At 37.7% G+C, this 12,500-nt stretch overlaps 1 protein-coding gene, 1 non-coding gene and 2 pseudogenes across 2 annotated transcripts; all 4 read left to right on the forward strand.

Moving 5' to 3' along the window:
• The first annotated feature begins 2,903 nt into the window (after positions 1–2,903).
• On the forward strand, positions 2,904–3,991 carry LOC149107969 (QRFP-like peptide receptor; annotated as a pseudogene).
• A 293-nt stretch (positions 3,992–4,284) lies between these two features.
• On the forward strand, positions 4,285–4,357 carry Trnaa-ggc (transfer RNA alanine (anticodon GGC)). Its single transcript has one exon. It is a non-coding gene; the product is annotated as a tRNA-Ala (tRNA).
• A 448-nt stretch (positions 4,358–4,805) lies between these two features.
• Positions 4,806–6,557, forward strand: LOC149107971 (galanin receptor 2a-like). The gene has a single exon (XM_089295678.1). It carries the CDS (start codon positions 5,191–5,193, stop codon positions 6,283–6,285), a length of 1,095 nt encoding a protein of 364 aa, XP_089151804.1. The 5' UTR covers positions 4,806–5,190; the 3' UTR covers positions 6,286–6,557.
• Positions 6,558–10,225: 3,668 nt separating this feature from the next.
• Positions 10,226–11,835, forward strand: LOC149107972 (pyroglutamylated RF-amide peptide receptor-like; annotated as a pseudogene).
• The last annotated feature ends 665 nt before the right edge of the window (positions 11,836–12,500 follow it).

Raw genomic sequence — 12,500 nt, forward strand, 5'->3', positions numbered from 1 at the left:
CATTTTAGAGCTATTGTTTGTCATTTTTCTGTTATTGCTTAGTATTATCACTTTTAGTGTTCCCATGTTTTAAATTTATATGTTATATATATGCTAATTTCACTTGAAGATGGCGTTGAAGGTCGAAACGTCGCTCAAATTTAATCCGTAGTTTCACTGTTTTCGTCTTATGTCAAGCTGACATTGGAAAGTCAAGCTATCTACAGTCGCCTCTATTACTCGTGCAATACACCTTTTTACCAAGCAGCTGGTTAAAACGATTCCCGTTGAAAAAACAAACCACATTTTGCCTTTTACAAAAGCTTCTGTCCCATTTGAAAGATTTCCAAGCAGAATTTTCTTTTTAATATTTGAAAACAGTTTTCGTAGACTTTCAGTGCACCGTGTATACTGGTGTAGATAATACGTTTGGAAAGTTGTATCTTGAAGCAAGTGTTTCTACGGTGATTGAAAAGGAAGCCTGATTAATCATGGATTGGAACTTCACAGACGACGAAAATGTTCCTGATTTCGACGATGAGTACAGTTTATTTGAAGAATTCGGATCCACTCCTGACAACATCTCTCGTGCACGTTTTGCAATCGTTGGGTTTTTGATAATTTGTGGAATTTTCGAAAATGCCATGATTTGTTGGATACTGGTACGTAAGAAAAAGTACTTGAGGAACTTTGCCAACTTTCATTTACTCAATTTAGCCATTACAGACATTATATTTCGGATTTTGGCCGTTCCAGGGACCGTTCATTTTTTGTAAGGTAGGGGGGGGGGGCTGGTGGGATTTGGGGGGGGGCCATGCGAAAAAAAATGGCTTTCGAGGGGGGGCCATCCCAAAAAAATAAGGGAAAAAGGGGGGGTCACGTGAAATATTTTAGTAAAACTTTAAAATGGCATGATGTTTGAATAACAAAAAAATTGCTATAGAATAAACATAGAAGGCAGGATACAAATTTATTACAAACTTTCCTTCTGCTTTAAAAAAACGTTTGGTGACAAAAAGCATTTGTAGCTACTGAAAAGAAGTATTTAACACTGTTATTTTCGAATGCAACTTTCACTGGCACTCATCTTCATCTCCGCTGTCGTCGAGTTCTTCGTCGCCGCTTGTGCTGCTATGGGAGTCTCTTTCACCAATGCTGCAAGAAGCAGCAATGCTTTCCGTCAGAGTGTACTCTTCAGGGTACATGAAGGTGTAAACATAATCTCTAACTTCCCGCTCAAGGTTGGTGGTGATTCTGCTTCTTGCAGCATTGGTCAAATAAGTTCCTTCCAAGAGCGGTGCGATGTATGGCCCATCTCTTCTAAGTATCGACGTGGCAACATCCTCAACTTTAAGACACTCTTCCGGGACGGCCGTTCTAGGAGGGTACACAAGGCATTGTGGAAGATCATTTCCTAGCGGGTTTCCAACACAGATTCCATAAACTCGTTGGACGTTGTTTTCAGTCCGCTTCCTCTTTCTTTCATTTGACTTTCTGCGGTTTTCTTTTTTCCTTCTCCTTATGTTGATGTGCTGTTTGAGTATGCCTTTGAATATGCTGTTATAATTGTTCTTCTTATTTTCTAGTGCTTCCATGTCCTACGTGACCTTCGTCAACTTAGTTTCTGTACATTTGATCTGTTTTACATTAAATCTGTAGGCAAATTCTTCGCCCTGCTTTAAAGCAAGCCCACTGGACTGAAAGAGTGTGGAATCGTGTTCCTTTACATCTTTCAATATGACATTCAACTTTTCCACCATTGCTCTGTGCTCTTTGATGGAGAAGTTCAGTTTTCTTCCATCACTGGGCTTCAACTGGTACCCTTGCATGGAAAACTCAGTCGCCCTTTCTGAACAGCCATCCGCACTTAGAAAGATTGTTTCTTTTGCTTGTAAGATGTCAAACTGCCTGGATTGTTCAGCTGTAAACCTTTTCTTAAATGACTCGTCGCTTTCGCCATTATTGCGCATTTTGGAATGAGTCTCTTTCATGATGCTCATGTAGTAATGCGCTCTTTCCCCGATTGGATTAACAATATAAAGAAGAAAGAGCATGGAAGTGGCAGGCTGGTTTTATCTGACCCAGAGAGCGTTGCTCTATTTGCAGATAAGTTTATTGTCAAATCGAAGTTTGTGGTGGATTATCTTCAGCATCTTGAAGTGCTGGAATTTAAAAGGAAAAAGAGAGCAGAAGAATAGGCAAAGTTAAGTAGGGAGGAGGACTATCCTTGGACTGAGTTGTGCGAAGATCTAACCAAGCTTAAAAAGCTACGTGTTCCAGAACTAAACAAGTACTCAAACCACCACGGGCTGAAGCAGCAAGAGTGAGAAAGTAAAGGCAATTGTAAGACATTCATGCTTGTAGCAGAAGAGTCCTCTCAGAGCTGGCCAACCAACACTGAGAAATGCCAGGACATTGACATAAAATGACAACAGGACAAGTGCTGACAGCAGTGAAAGGGATGAAAGTGACAATGATGAGTATGACAGTGATGCCATTGACTCTGGGGGAGAAGATGACTCAAGTGACGTCATTCTTGCATTCATCAATTCAGATGAGGAAGATGCCAATGAGAGGCCAAATGCCACACGCTCAGGGTGAGCCATAACTAGGAGATCCGAAATTGACTTCTCTTTCTTTTGATTTGTTTTTTAAACAACAGCTCTCTGTCGTATAGAGATCGTAAATATTGTCTTCATAGTGAGCACAATAACGTGAAGTAGGGGGATAATAGAGAAATATTAAAAAAGTTGAAATCTAAAAATTTTTTTTTCAATTCTTTTTTTTGGAGGGGGGGTCATCCCAAAAAACGACCGCCGTAAGGGGGGGCTATGTGAAAAAATTGGTAAGCTGAGGGGGGGGGGGTCATGCGATTTTTAAATGGTACTTCCCAAATCCCACCAGCCCCCCCTCCCTCATAAAAAATGAACGGTCCCCCAGATCTGCTAAAAGACCAGCTTATTGCCACGAGCGATTTCGCGTGTAAAATTGGAGAGTTTTGTAGATATGCCACTTTGGCGGTTACATTTGCTGTCCTGGCCGGACTTGCCTTTGATCGTTACATTCATATTGTTCATCCTTTGAGAGCTCGAACAGTCACTTGGAAACATAGTCGAAACGTAATTGCATTGTCATGGACTTACAGTCTACTGTGTTCAGCTCCATTTTTGTACAGCATAACAAGTGAAGTTGGAGTGGACGACGAAGCCTTGGAAAAAATTTCAAGCTGCTACGATATGCCTGGCCCGCCTTCACGTATTTCGTGGTCTGTGTTTCTTTTGTTTTCATTTGTAGTTCCCTTGGTTTTTATGGCAGTCGTGTACGGTAAAGTTGTGAGTGTTTTATGGAGTCGCGCTCGTAGAAAGATGATAAACAAACAGACGGCGAAGACCAAGATGTTAGCTGTAAAGATGATGGTGGTAATTGTCCTTACATATCTTGTTACGTGGGGACCTGAGCTTGTTATGAAAACCATGAAGGTTTTTTATTTTGAAGAAGACGCCTTTAAAAAGGTTGAGAACTAAGAAGAGGAAGTGGCCGAACTCGACAACGGTCCATTGATGTTTGTACTGGAGGCAACATTTGAAGCATTGTCATTAGCGAGTTCAGTTTTAAATCCTCTGATATTTGGCTATTATAATGGAAGCCTTAGAGGCGAGATAAAGAACATCTTTTTGGGAATGAAAAGAGCAAAATGCGGTTTTAAAAAACGTACACAAAGTCTAGGCCCTCGGGTCCCAAAAATTCATGTTTCCAGCAGGAAACGAACGAACCTTACAAACTAAAGCACCTGACGAGCTTTTGTATTGTTACACTGAACACAGAGCTTATGAAAGCAAATCAGCGTCTACCAACTTTTTTTCGCTGTAAAATCTTTTCCGTTCAGTTTTATTTCTTTTTTCAGTTTCCTTGTTAGCGAATTCAGTGCACTTTTGACACATAATAAACTGTGTTGACATTATTTGAATAAACTATGTGAACAGTAAATGTGAATTTAAAGAAACATTGACAATCTTTGGCAGTACAATTAGTAAAGCTAAAATTATTTATCGTTTTACGACTGCGTAGATAATCTATTTGAGATAATCTGTGGCATATCTGGGAGTTTCCAACCGTATTTTCATTGTCTGGGAATTAATTTTTCTTCTTTCCAATTGCTTAAAATGGAAAATTAACTGCGATGATCATTCTTCACTTTCATCTACAACCGCAGTTCATATATGAATTATTTCATATAAACTTCACATCATTTCACTCCTCACGGGAAGATATGAGCTCGACTAATTGACCTCGCTCCCAATGTGTGGCTTCATAGCTCAGTTGGTAGAGCATCGCACCGGCATCGCGGAGGTCACGGGTTCGAACCCCGTTGAAGCCCTGATTTTTTTTTTCAGGCTTCTTCTTTCCAATTGCTTAAATTGGAAAATTAACTGCGATGATCATTCTTCACTTTCATCTACAACCGCAGTTCATATATGAATTATTTCATATAAACTTCACATCAATTTTAATTTTAATTAGAATAACACAAAGCCGAGGAAACATATTGCAATAAACAATCAGAACCGAATTGGGCGACACGAAGTCTTATTACCAATTAATCATAAAAATTATAATTTTCGAGAAAAGAAGAAAAGTCAAGTTATGAAAGAAAGGGAAAATTTGCATTAAAATACCTACAAAAGAGATCTAAACATCAGGCCATCGCGCCTCCTACCGGCAATTAGGCGCCAAAAAACACAAAAGCAAGCGTCATTGTCATTTTTCTGTTATTGCTTCAGTATTATCACTTTCAGCATTCCCACGTTTTAAATTTATATATGTTATATATATGCTAATTTCACTTGAAGATGACGTTGAAGGTCGAAACGTCGCCCAATTTTCATCAGTAGTTTCACTGTTTTCGTCAAATGTCAAGCTGGAATTGGAAAGTCAAGCCATCTACAGTTGCCTCTATTACTCGTGGAATACACCTTTTTACCAAGCAGCTGGTTAAAACGATTCCCGTTGAAAAACCAAACCACATTTTGCCTTTTACAAAAGCTTCTGTCCCATTTGAAAGATCTCCAAGCAGAATTTTCTTTTTAATATTTCAAAACAATTTTCGTAGACTTTCAGTGCACCGTGTATATTGGTGTAGATAATACGTTTGGAAAGTTGTATCTTGAAGCAAGCGTTTCTACGGTGATTGAAAAGGAAGCCTAATTAATCATGGATTGGAACTCCACAGACGACGAAAATCTTCCTGATTTCGACGATTTCGAATTCGGATCCAGTCCTGACAACATCTCTCGTGCACGTTTTGCAATCGTTGGGTTTTTGATAATTTGTGGAATTTTCGAAAGTGCCATGATTTGTTGGATACTGGTACGTAAGAAAAAGTACTTGAGGAGCTTTGCCAATTTTCATTTACTAAATTTAGCCATTACAGACATTATATTTCGGATTTTGGCCGTTCCAGATCTACTAGAAGACCAGCTTATTGCCACGAGCGATTTCGCGTGTAAAATTGGAGAGTTTTGTAGATATGCCACTTTGGGGGTTACATTTGCTGTCCTGGCCGGACTTGCCTTTGATCGTTACATTCATATTGTTCATCCCTTTAGAGCTCGAACAGTCACTTGGAAACATAGTCGAAACGTAATTGCATTGTCATGGACTTACAGTCTACTGTGTTCAGCTCCATTTTTGTACAGCATAACAAGTGAAGTTGGAGTGGACGACGAAACCTTGGAAAAAATTTCAAGCTGCTACGATATGCCTGGCCTGCCTTCACGTATTTCGTGGTCTGTGTTTCTTTTGTTTTCATTTGTAATTCCCTTGGTTTTTATGGCAGTCGTGTACGGTAAAGTTGTGAGTGTTTTATGGAGTCGCGCTCGTAGCAAGACTATAAACAAACAGACGGCGAAGACCAAGATGTTAGCTGTAAAGATGATGGTGGTAATTGTCCTTACATATCTTGTTACGTGGGGACCCGAGCTTGTTATGAAAACCATGGAGGTTTTTTATTTTGAAGAAGACGCCTTTAAAAAGGTTGAGAACGAAGAAGAGGAAGTGGCCGAACTCGACAACGGTCCATTGATGTTTGTACTGGAGGCAACATTTGAAGCATTGTCATTAGCGAGTTCAGTTTTAAATCCTCTGATATTTGGCTATTATAATGGAAGCTTTAGAGGCGAGATAAAGAACATCTTTTTGGGAATGAAAAGAGCAAAATGCGGTTTTAAAAAACGTACACAAAGTATAGGCCCTCGGGTCCCAAAAATTCATGTTTCCAGCAGGAAACGAACGAACCTTACAAACTAAAGCACCTGACGAGCTTTTGTATTGTTACACTGAACACAGAGCTTATGAAAGCAAATCAGCGTCTACCAACTTTTTTTCGCTGTAAAATCTTTTCCGTTCAGTTTTATTTCTTTTTTCAGTTTCCTTGTTAGCGAATTCAGTGCACTTTTGACACATAATAAACTGTGTTGACATTATTTGAATAAATTATGTGAACAGTAAATGTGAATTTAAAGAAACATTGACAATCTTTGGCAGTACAATTAGTAAAGCTAAAATTGTTTATCGTTTTACGACTGCGTAGATAATCGATTTGAGATAATCTGTGGCATGTCTGGGAGTTTCCAGCCGTATTTTCATTGTCTGGGAATTTTAATTTTAATTAGAATAACACAAAGCCGAGGAAACATATTGCAATAAACAAACAGAACCGAATTGGGCGAGACTAAGTCTTATTACCAATTAATCATAAAAATTATAATTTCCGAGAAAAGAAGAAAAGCCAAGTTATGAAAGAAAGGGAAAATTTGCATTAAAATACCTACAAGGGAGATGTAAACATCAGGCCATCGCGCCTCCTACCGGCAATTAGACGCCAAAAAACACAAAAGCAAGCGCACGCACGCACGTAACTACAACTTTGAATGTGACTGGTTGATTTAAACTACAACTTTGAATGTGATTGGCCTATTGAACTGTCCGATAACAAACTGTCCGATAACAACTTGGCAAGTGAATTAGTGGAAAATAGGAGTTTTTTAAACCAATCAAAATCGAGGAAATTGTAACTTTTATGACTACGTTGGTTAAACTTAAAAAAAATTTACAATGTAGCAGAGAATTGGAAAAATTATTTTTAGGAAAACTGAAACAACATGTAATAACGATTTCAAGAGAGGTTAGTATTTATAATCACAATAGGATAATTGCCGCCTGAACTGTCGGATCGAAAAGAAGTAATTTCCTTTTTTAATTTTACGAACTATTTGAATTATATTGCATAAAACGTACAACAGTTTTTAAAGACATGTTTCGGCATGCTTATGCCATCTTCAGTTTAATAGAGTGACTAATGATACGTGACACAAGTTATATACTACAAAATATGAATAAATTATTTACAATATGCATTACAAAACAGTGGAAACGGAAATTACAGAGTTAAAAAGGTGTTGAAGTGATGTAACTGTTTGTTAAGGTCAGGTTTGTTCTTACTAATATAAAAGGCTTCTTTAAGTTTAAGATCAATAGAGCTATTCGCTGAGTCTAAGATGCGAAAACAAGAAGGTGTGTGCATGCCCCTGCATGAAAAAAATTGAGAAAGATGTTTAAAAATATGCGAGTTTTTATCGCTTACTGTATGTTCTTTAATCCTGGTAGAAAAATGGCGACTGGTTTCACCAATATAACAGGAATTACATCCCGCACAAGTAAGCATAAGCATGCCGAAACATGTCTTTAAAAACTGTTGTACGTTTTATGCAATATTTATCATTATTGCTAGTATTACGACCTTATGGAAACTATTTGATTGCTACACTCCTCACATTTTTAACGCTTCGTTAAGTCCTTGTTGCGTTGGCTAGTCCTAACACCTTAAAAAATCCGTTATTTCTATTCAACCTTTCTAATCCTAAATTATCTGATTTCTTCAGGTCTAAATAGAGTTGCCAATAACATCGTTTAAAACGTCCCACTAAACGTCCAACTTAAACGTCCAACTCCGGGACGAATGAACCAAACGGAGGAAATAAAATCGACCCTCTGGCAGTACTGTGAAATACTTCTTGCAATGACTTGTTTCAGTGCTCTCTTCGTTGCGATATAGAGCGGTTGAAGGAAAAACTCAGGACTGGGATTCCAACAACTGTATGAATCGAACTCATTTGTTTCATATTGTTGCATTCATTACAACTCCAGCATAATTAGGATTTTTTTCTATAACGCTTAAATCTGAATAAATAAACCTTGCACTTTTATTTGTCTCCATTTGTCATTTTTATTTGTCCCCATTTGTCATTTGTCCTGTTTTGTTGGTTTTTTATAAAATGAAGTTTGAATCTCGTTTTGAGTTTCTCAAATAGATCATTACCAAGTTATTTAGTGTAATCTTGTTTTCATGGCGATTTCCTATGATTTAAAATCTTTGCATTGTAAGTTATTTACCTTTTCATTATACCAATGGTAAAACGTAAAAATTCTTCTTGAATTTCACTTAATTGTACAGTTTCCACCTTCCTTCTTAATTTGTTTTTATAGGCAATTCAGCATGTTCCGGGTACGCTTTTAGGTCAACTATAGCGATGTAAAACTGGCTTGATTGTAATAAAAATATAACCAAATTTGTTCACTTCGGAAAAGTGTTTTCTGTTATCATTTTTCACATAATTCTGTTAAAACGGTGTTTATACGCGATGAATAACGTGAATTCAAGGTGAAGAGGCTGGAAGCAAATAGCCTTGTTTCCAAACTAGTAGCTAGGCGTTTGCATCCTGTTAACCTCTGACATCATCATTCGGACGCGTGACGTCACCGAGTGTTCTAAATCGTCCCCATGCTCTTTGCGCGTAAGAGCTGCGGGTTTCAGTTGCAAAAAATGGATATGGGGAAATCTACGAGTTGTGCTGGAACCTAGCACTACAGAGCATGAACAAATTCGAGAGGGAATATCAAAAGTTAGAGCAAGGAAACTTACAGTGAGTGGCCACGTAACGTAAACTGCTTGACTGGTATGCCAGGTGTTTTGCTCAAGACATTTTCGCACAAGTAGTCCCACAAAGTGTAAATAAAACCAAATTGGTGAAATTTCTGGCACTGGGTGTGACATTCAAGGAGGAATTGGACAATATCTGGGTGGCGAAAGCGCTAATGAGTTCATGCATTCTACCTTTGTAAATATTTTAGTTTTTAAATCCGCGTCGCGCAAAAAGTATTCAATATATTGGGCTCAAAATCCTTAGGACAGTTAATTGTGCTCTGCCCTTTCAATTTTCAGAGCCGATATTTTTGTAGCTTGATCACTAACTGAATTACTTATGCTATTGAGGCAAATATTGTAAACAAAGATCCCCTATAATGCAAGTTAAAATAACGGCTCTAAAATTTGAATTAAACAAAAGGAAATAGCCAAAGTTCGTTTGGTCATTTGGTTGAATCTCTTTCGGTGTTTGGTCTCTTTGTATAAGATAGGCTTAACTTGCTTTTCAACGAGAAACATTGTTTGTAGGTTGAAGTTCAAGAAGATTGAGTCATGTTCCTGTGTTCTGTGAATCATTTGCGAAATGTACTTTTACTTTCCCTTATGTATTATCACAAGAGATTAGGATTCTAGATCTCTTGGTTTTTAATTTACTAGTTTTACATTCTGTCATGTAAGTGATAAATGAATAGTTTAAATGACTAGCTTAATCATAAAAATTACAATTTCTGTGATTGTGATTGGCTTAAAAAACTCCTATTTTCCACTAATTCACTTGCCAAAATGTTATTGGACAGTTTGTTATCGGACAGTTCAATAAGCCAATCACATTCAAAGTTGTAGTTTAAATCAACCAATCACATTCAAAGTTGTAGTTACGTGCGTGCATGCGCGCGCTTGCTTTCGTGTTTTTGGCGCCTAATTGCCGGTAAGAGGCGCGGTGGCGCCGTTTACATCTCCTTTGTAGGTATTTTAATGCAAATTTTCCCTTTCTTTCATAACTTGGCTATTCTTCTTCTCTCGGAAATTGTTATTTTTATGATTAATTGGTAATAAGACTTCGTGTCGTCCAGTTCGGTCTGTAGTCATACTCGTGATAAACAAAACGGACTCCCGTTGCGCGGTCGTCCGATTTTGTTATCACTCTTATGATAACCGACCGAATTGGACTCCACTCAGTCCTATTACCATTACTTATAACCTTCTAACCCTAGCCGAGTAACTGTACATTGAGTTTTAGAGCTCTGACAAGAAGTCGTATTGATGTTAAATTCATTTAAAACTGATATACGCTTTGTTGTAGTATTTAGAGTAAATATACTCCAGTTCGTGTTTTTTTTTTTTCTGCGGTCTTAATTGTACTTATTGAGCAAGTAATGTTTTCCAAAAGTTTCGTTATAAGGCAGTTTTAAAGTGGCTTTTTTCATGCATGAAAAGGCTCTAAAGAGTTAACTCATGGTCAGCAAAAAAACGTTGTTAGTTTTGTTAATCCATGTAGCTGTTCATTTGTGTTGTGCAGTTCAAACTGTGGATATGTTTGTACATGTTTAATTAACTGATAGCTGAGAATTTGGCAAACATTCTAAATACCAGGAATGAATGACGTGTTTTAAACTGAATGTTGAGATCTGAGATCTGCAGATCTTTCCGATGCCTGAGAACTGGGCTAACATTTTAAAGGAGTTCAGTCACGCTATTGAGTTATTTTGGCCACGTACAAAATTATCTTAAAAATTGAAGAAACCTGAAAATAATAGTTTACAAACTGCATTGTTTGTGGCGTTCTTCTTCGCCAGAAACGACATCTGAAGAACTTTTCAAATTTTCATCTCTTCAATCCCGGTATAACTGACATTATTTTCAGACTTGCTCTCACACCAATGTTGCTAACCATTGAATATACCGCCGTGGAACATGGAAGTAGTGCTGTTTGCAAGCTTGGCGCGTTTGGAACCTACACAACATTGGCTGTTACATTCACGCTCCTGTTGGGAATTGCTTTTGATCGTTATGTCCACATTGTACATCCTTTAAAAGCTAGATACATCACATGGAAACACAGTCGAAATGCCGTCATTATTTCATGGTTTTACGGAGCATTTTGTTCTTCGCCATTCCTTTACAGCATGAAGTACATAAAGGCTGACTGGAACCTTACGGCTGACACAGAATACGAGCTTTGCCTCTCGACTTTAGGCGTTCCTTTCCAAATCTCTTCAAGTGTTTTTCTTGTTTTTGCTTTCTTAGTTCCTCTGGTTTTAATGGCTGTGGCATACAGCAAGGTTTTAAAAGTGCTCTGGCAGCGATCTCGAAGTAAAGTAATCAATTCAAAAATAGCTGAAGCAAAGCTTCGTGCTGTGAAAATGATGATTGTAATCGTTGTCGCCTATTTCATAAGTTGGGGACCAAAACTTATTTGGATTTGTCTACAAGCTTTTGAGGTTGTGTCTTTGCAATATCCAATTGATTGAGAAAGCGAGGAAATTTCTTGGGAAGACAACACTAAAGAGGAGAAAAACGACACAATGTTACTCATCATTGATGACATAACAGATCTTTTTACTTTTACAAGTTCAATTTTAAATCCAGTAATATTTGGTTATTACAACATGTCTTTCAGAGAAGACTTGAAGAAGTGCTGTAATTGCTCAAAATGTGGTCGAAAATCCAAACGGAAAACCGAGGCAGGGAAACAAAATCCCTACGTTTTGGACTCGAGAACGAAAACCACTGAAAATACGGTTTTGGACGACAAAATAAAAACTGCAAAAAGTGACTGTGTTTTGGAGGACAGAGCGCCAATAAGTGTAGACGATGTAGTGACTAAATTGTAACTGGTAAACAAATGTTTCATTTCTGGGAAAAAAAAATAACGCGCTTGAAGAATGTATTGTCAATATGTCAGTTTGTTGGTTGACATATGCAAACTGCCTATTAATTAAACTTTACAATTTGTAATGGTTATCATAGTTATAGAACTGTGGACCGCGGCTATTGATTGCAGCGGTGGCTCCAAGAAACGCAAGCATTAACCGATTTTACAAAGCTAAGTGACAAAAAAGAATCGGTTAATTTGCAATACCCTGTTGTAACGAACAAAACCAAATTTTGACATTTTCGACATCATCAAAGCTTAGCTTTGTCAAAAGATCTTGGTTTTGCACATTGAAAGGAGAAAGGTAGACAGCTTGGCCTTGTCACGTAGATTGTCTCTTTGGCCTTGTCACGCATTCTTATTTGGAGTGCGTGACTTGCCATAAAAACGTCTGCGTACGAGGCTTGTTGCCTTACATTGATATCAAAAACCTAACAACAGGTAGATTTATGTCAGTTGAAATCATCAACGGGGGAGGAGTGAAAAATTGCTCTTTTTCCCAAGGTATCAATGTTGAGGTTTGAAACAATATAGAAAAGTTTGATGGATGGATTATAGGGATGAAGCCAGACTAATATTGTTATAGAAGTAATATCTAATTAGAGAAAACGAGTAAATTAATTCCAAATTTTTACCAAGGCTAGTGCCTCGGTTCGCCTGTTA

The sequence above is a fragment of the Orbicella faveolata genome, unplaced genomic scaffold, assembly GCF_042242905.1.
Source record: "Orbicella faveolata isolate gen_17 unplaced genomic scaffold, um_ofav_v1 contig_26, whole genome shotgun sequence".
NCBI lineage: Eukaryota > Metazoa > Cnidaria > Anthozoa > Scleractinia > Merulinidae > Orbicella > Orbicella faveolata.

Excerpts from the sequence above, each read along its gene's own strand:
- LOC149107971 (XM_089295678.1), top strand. The coding sequence starts at position 5,191 with ATGGATTGGAACTCCACAGACGACGAAAATCTTCCTGATTTCGACGAT.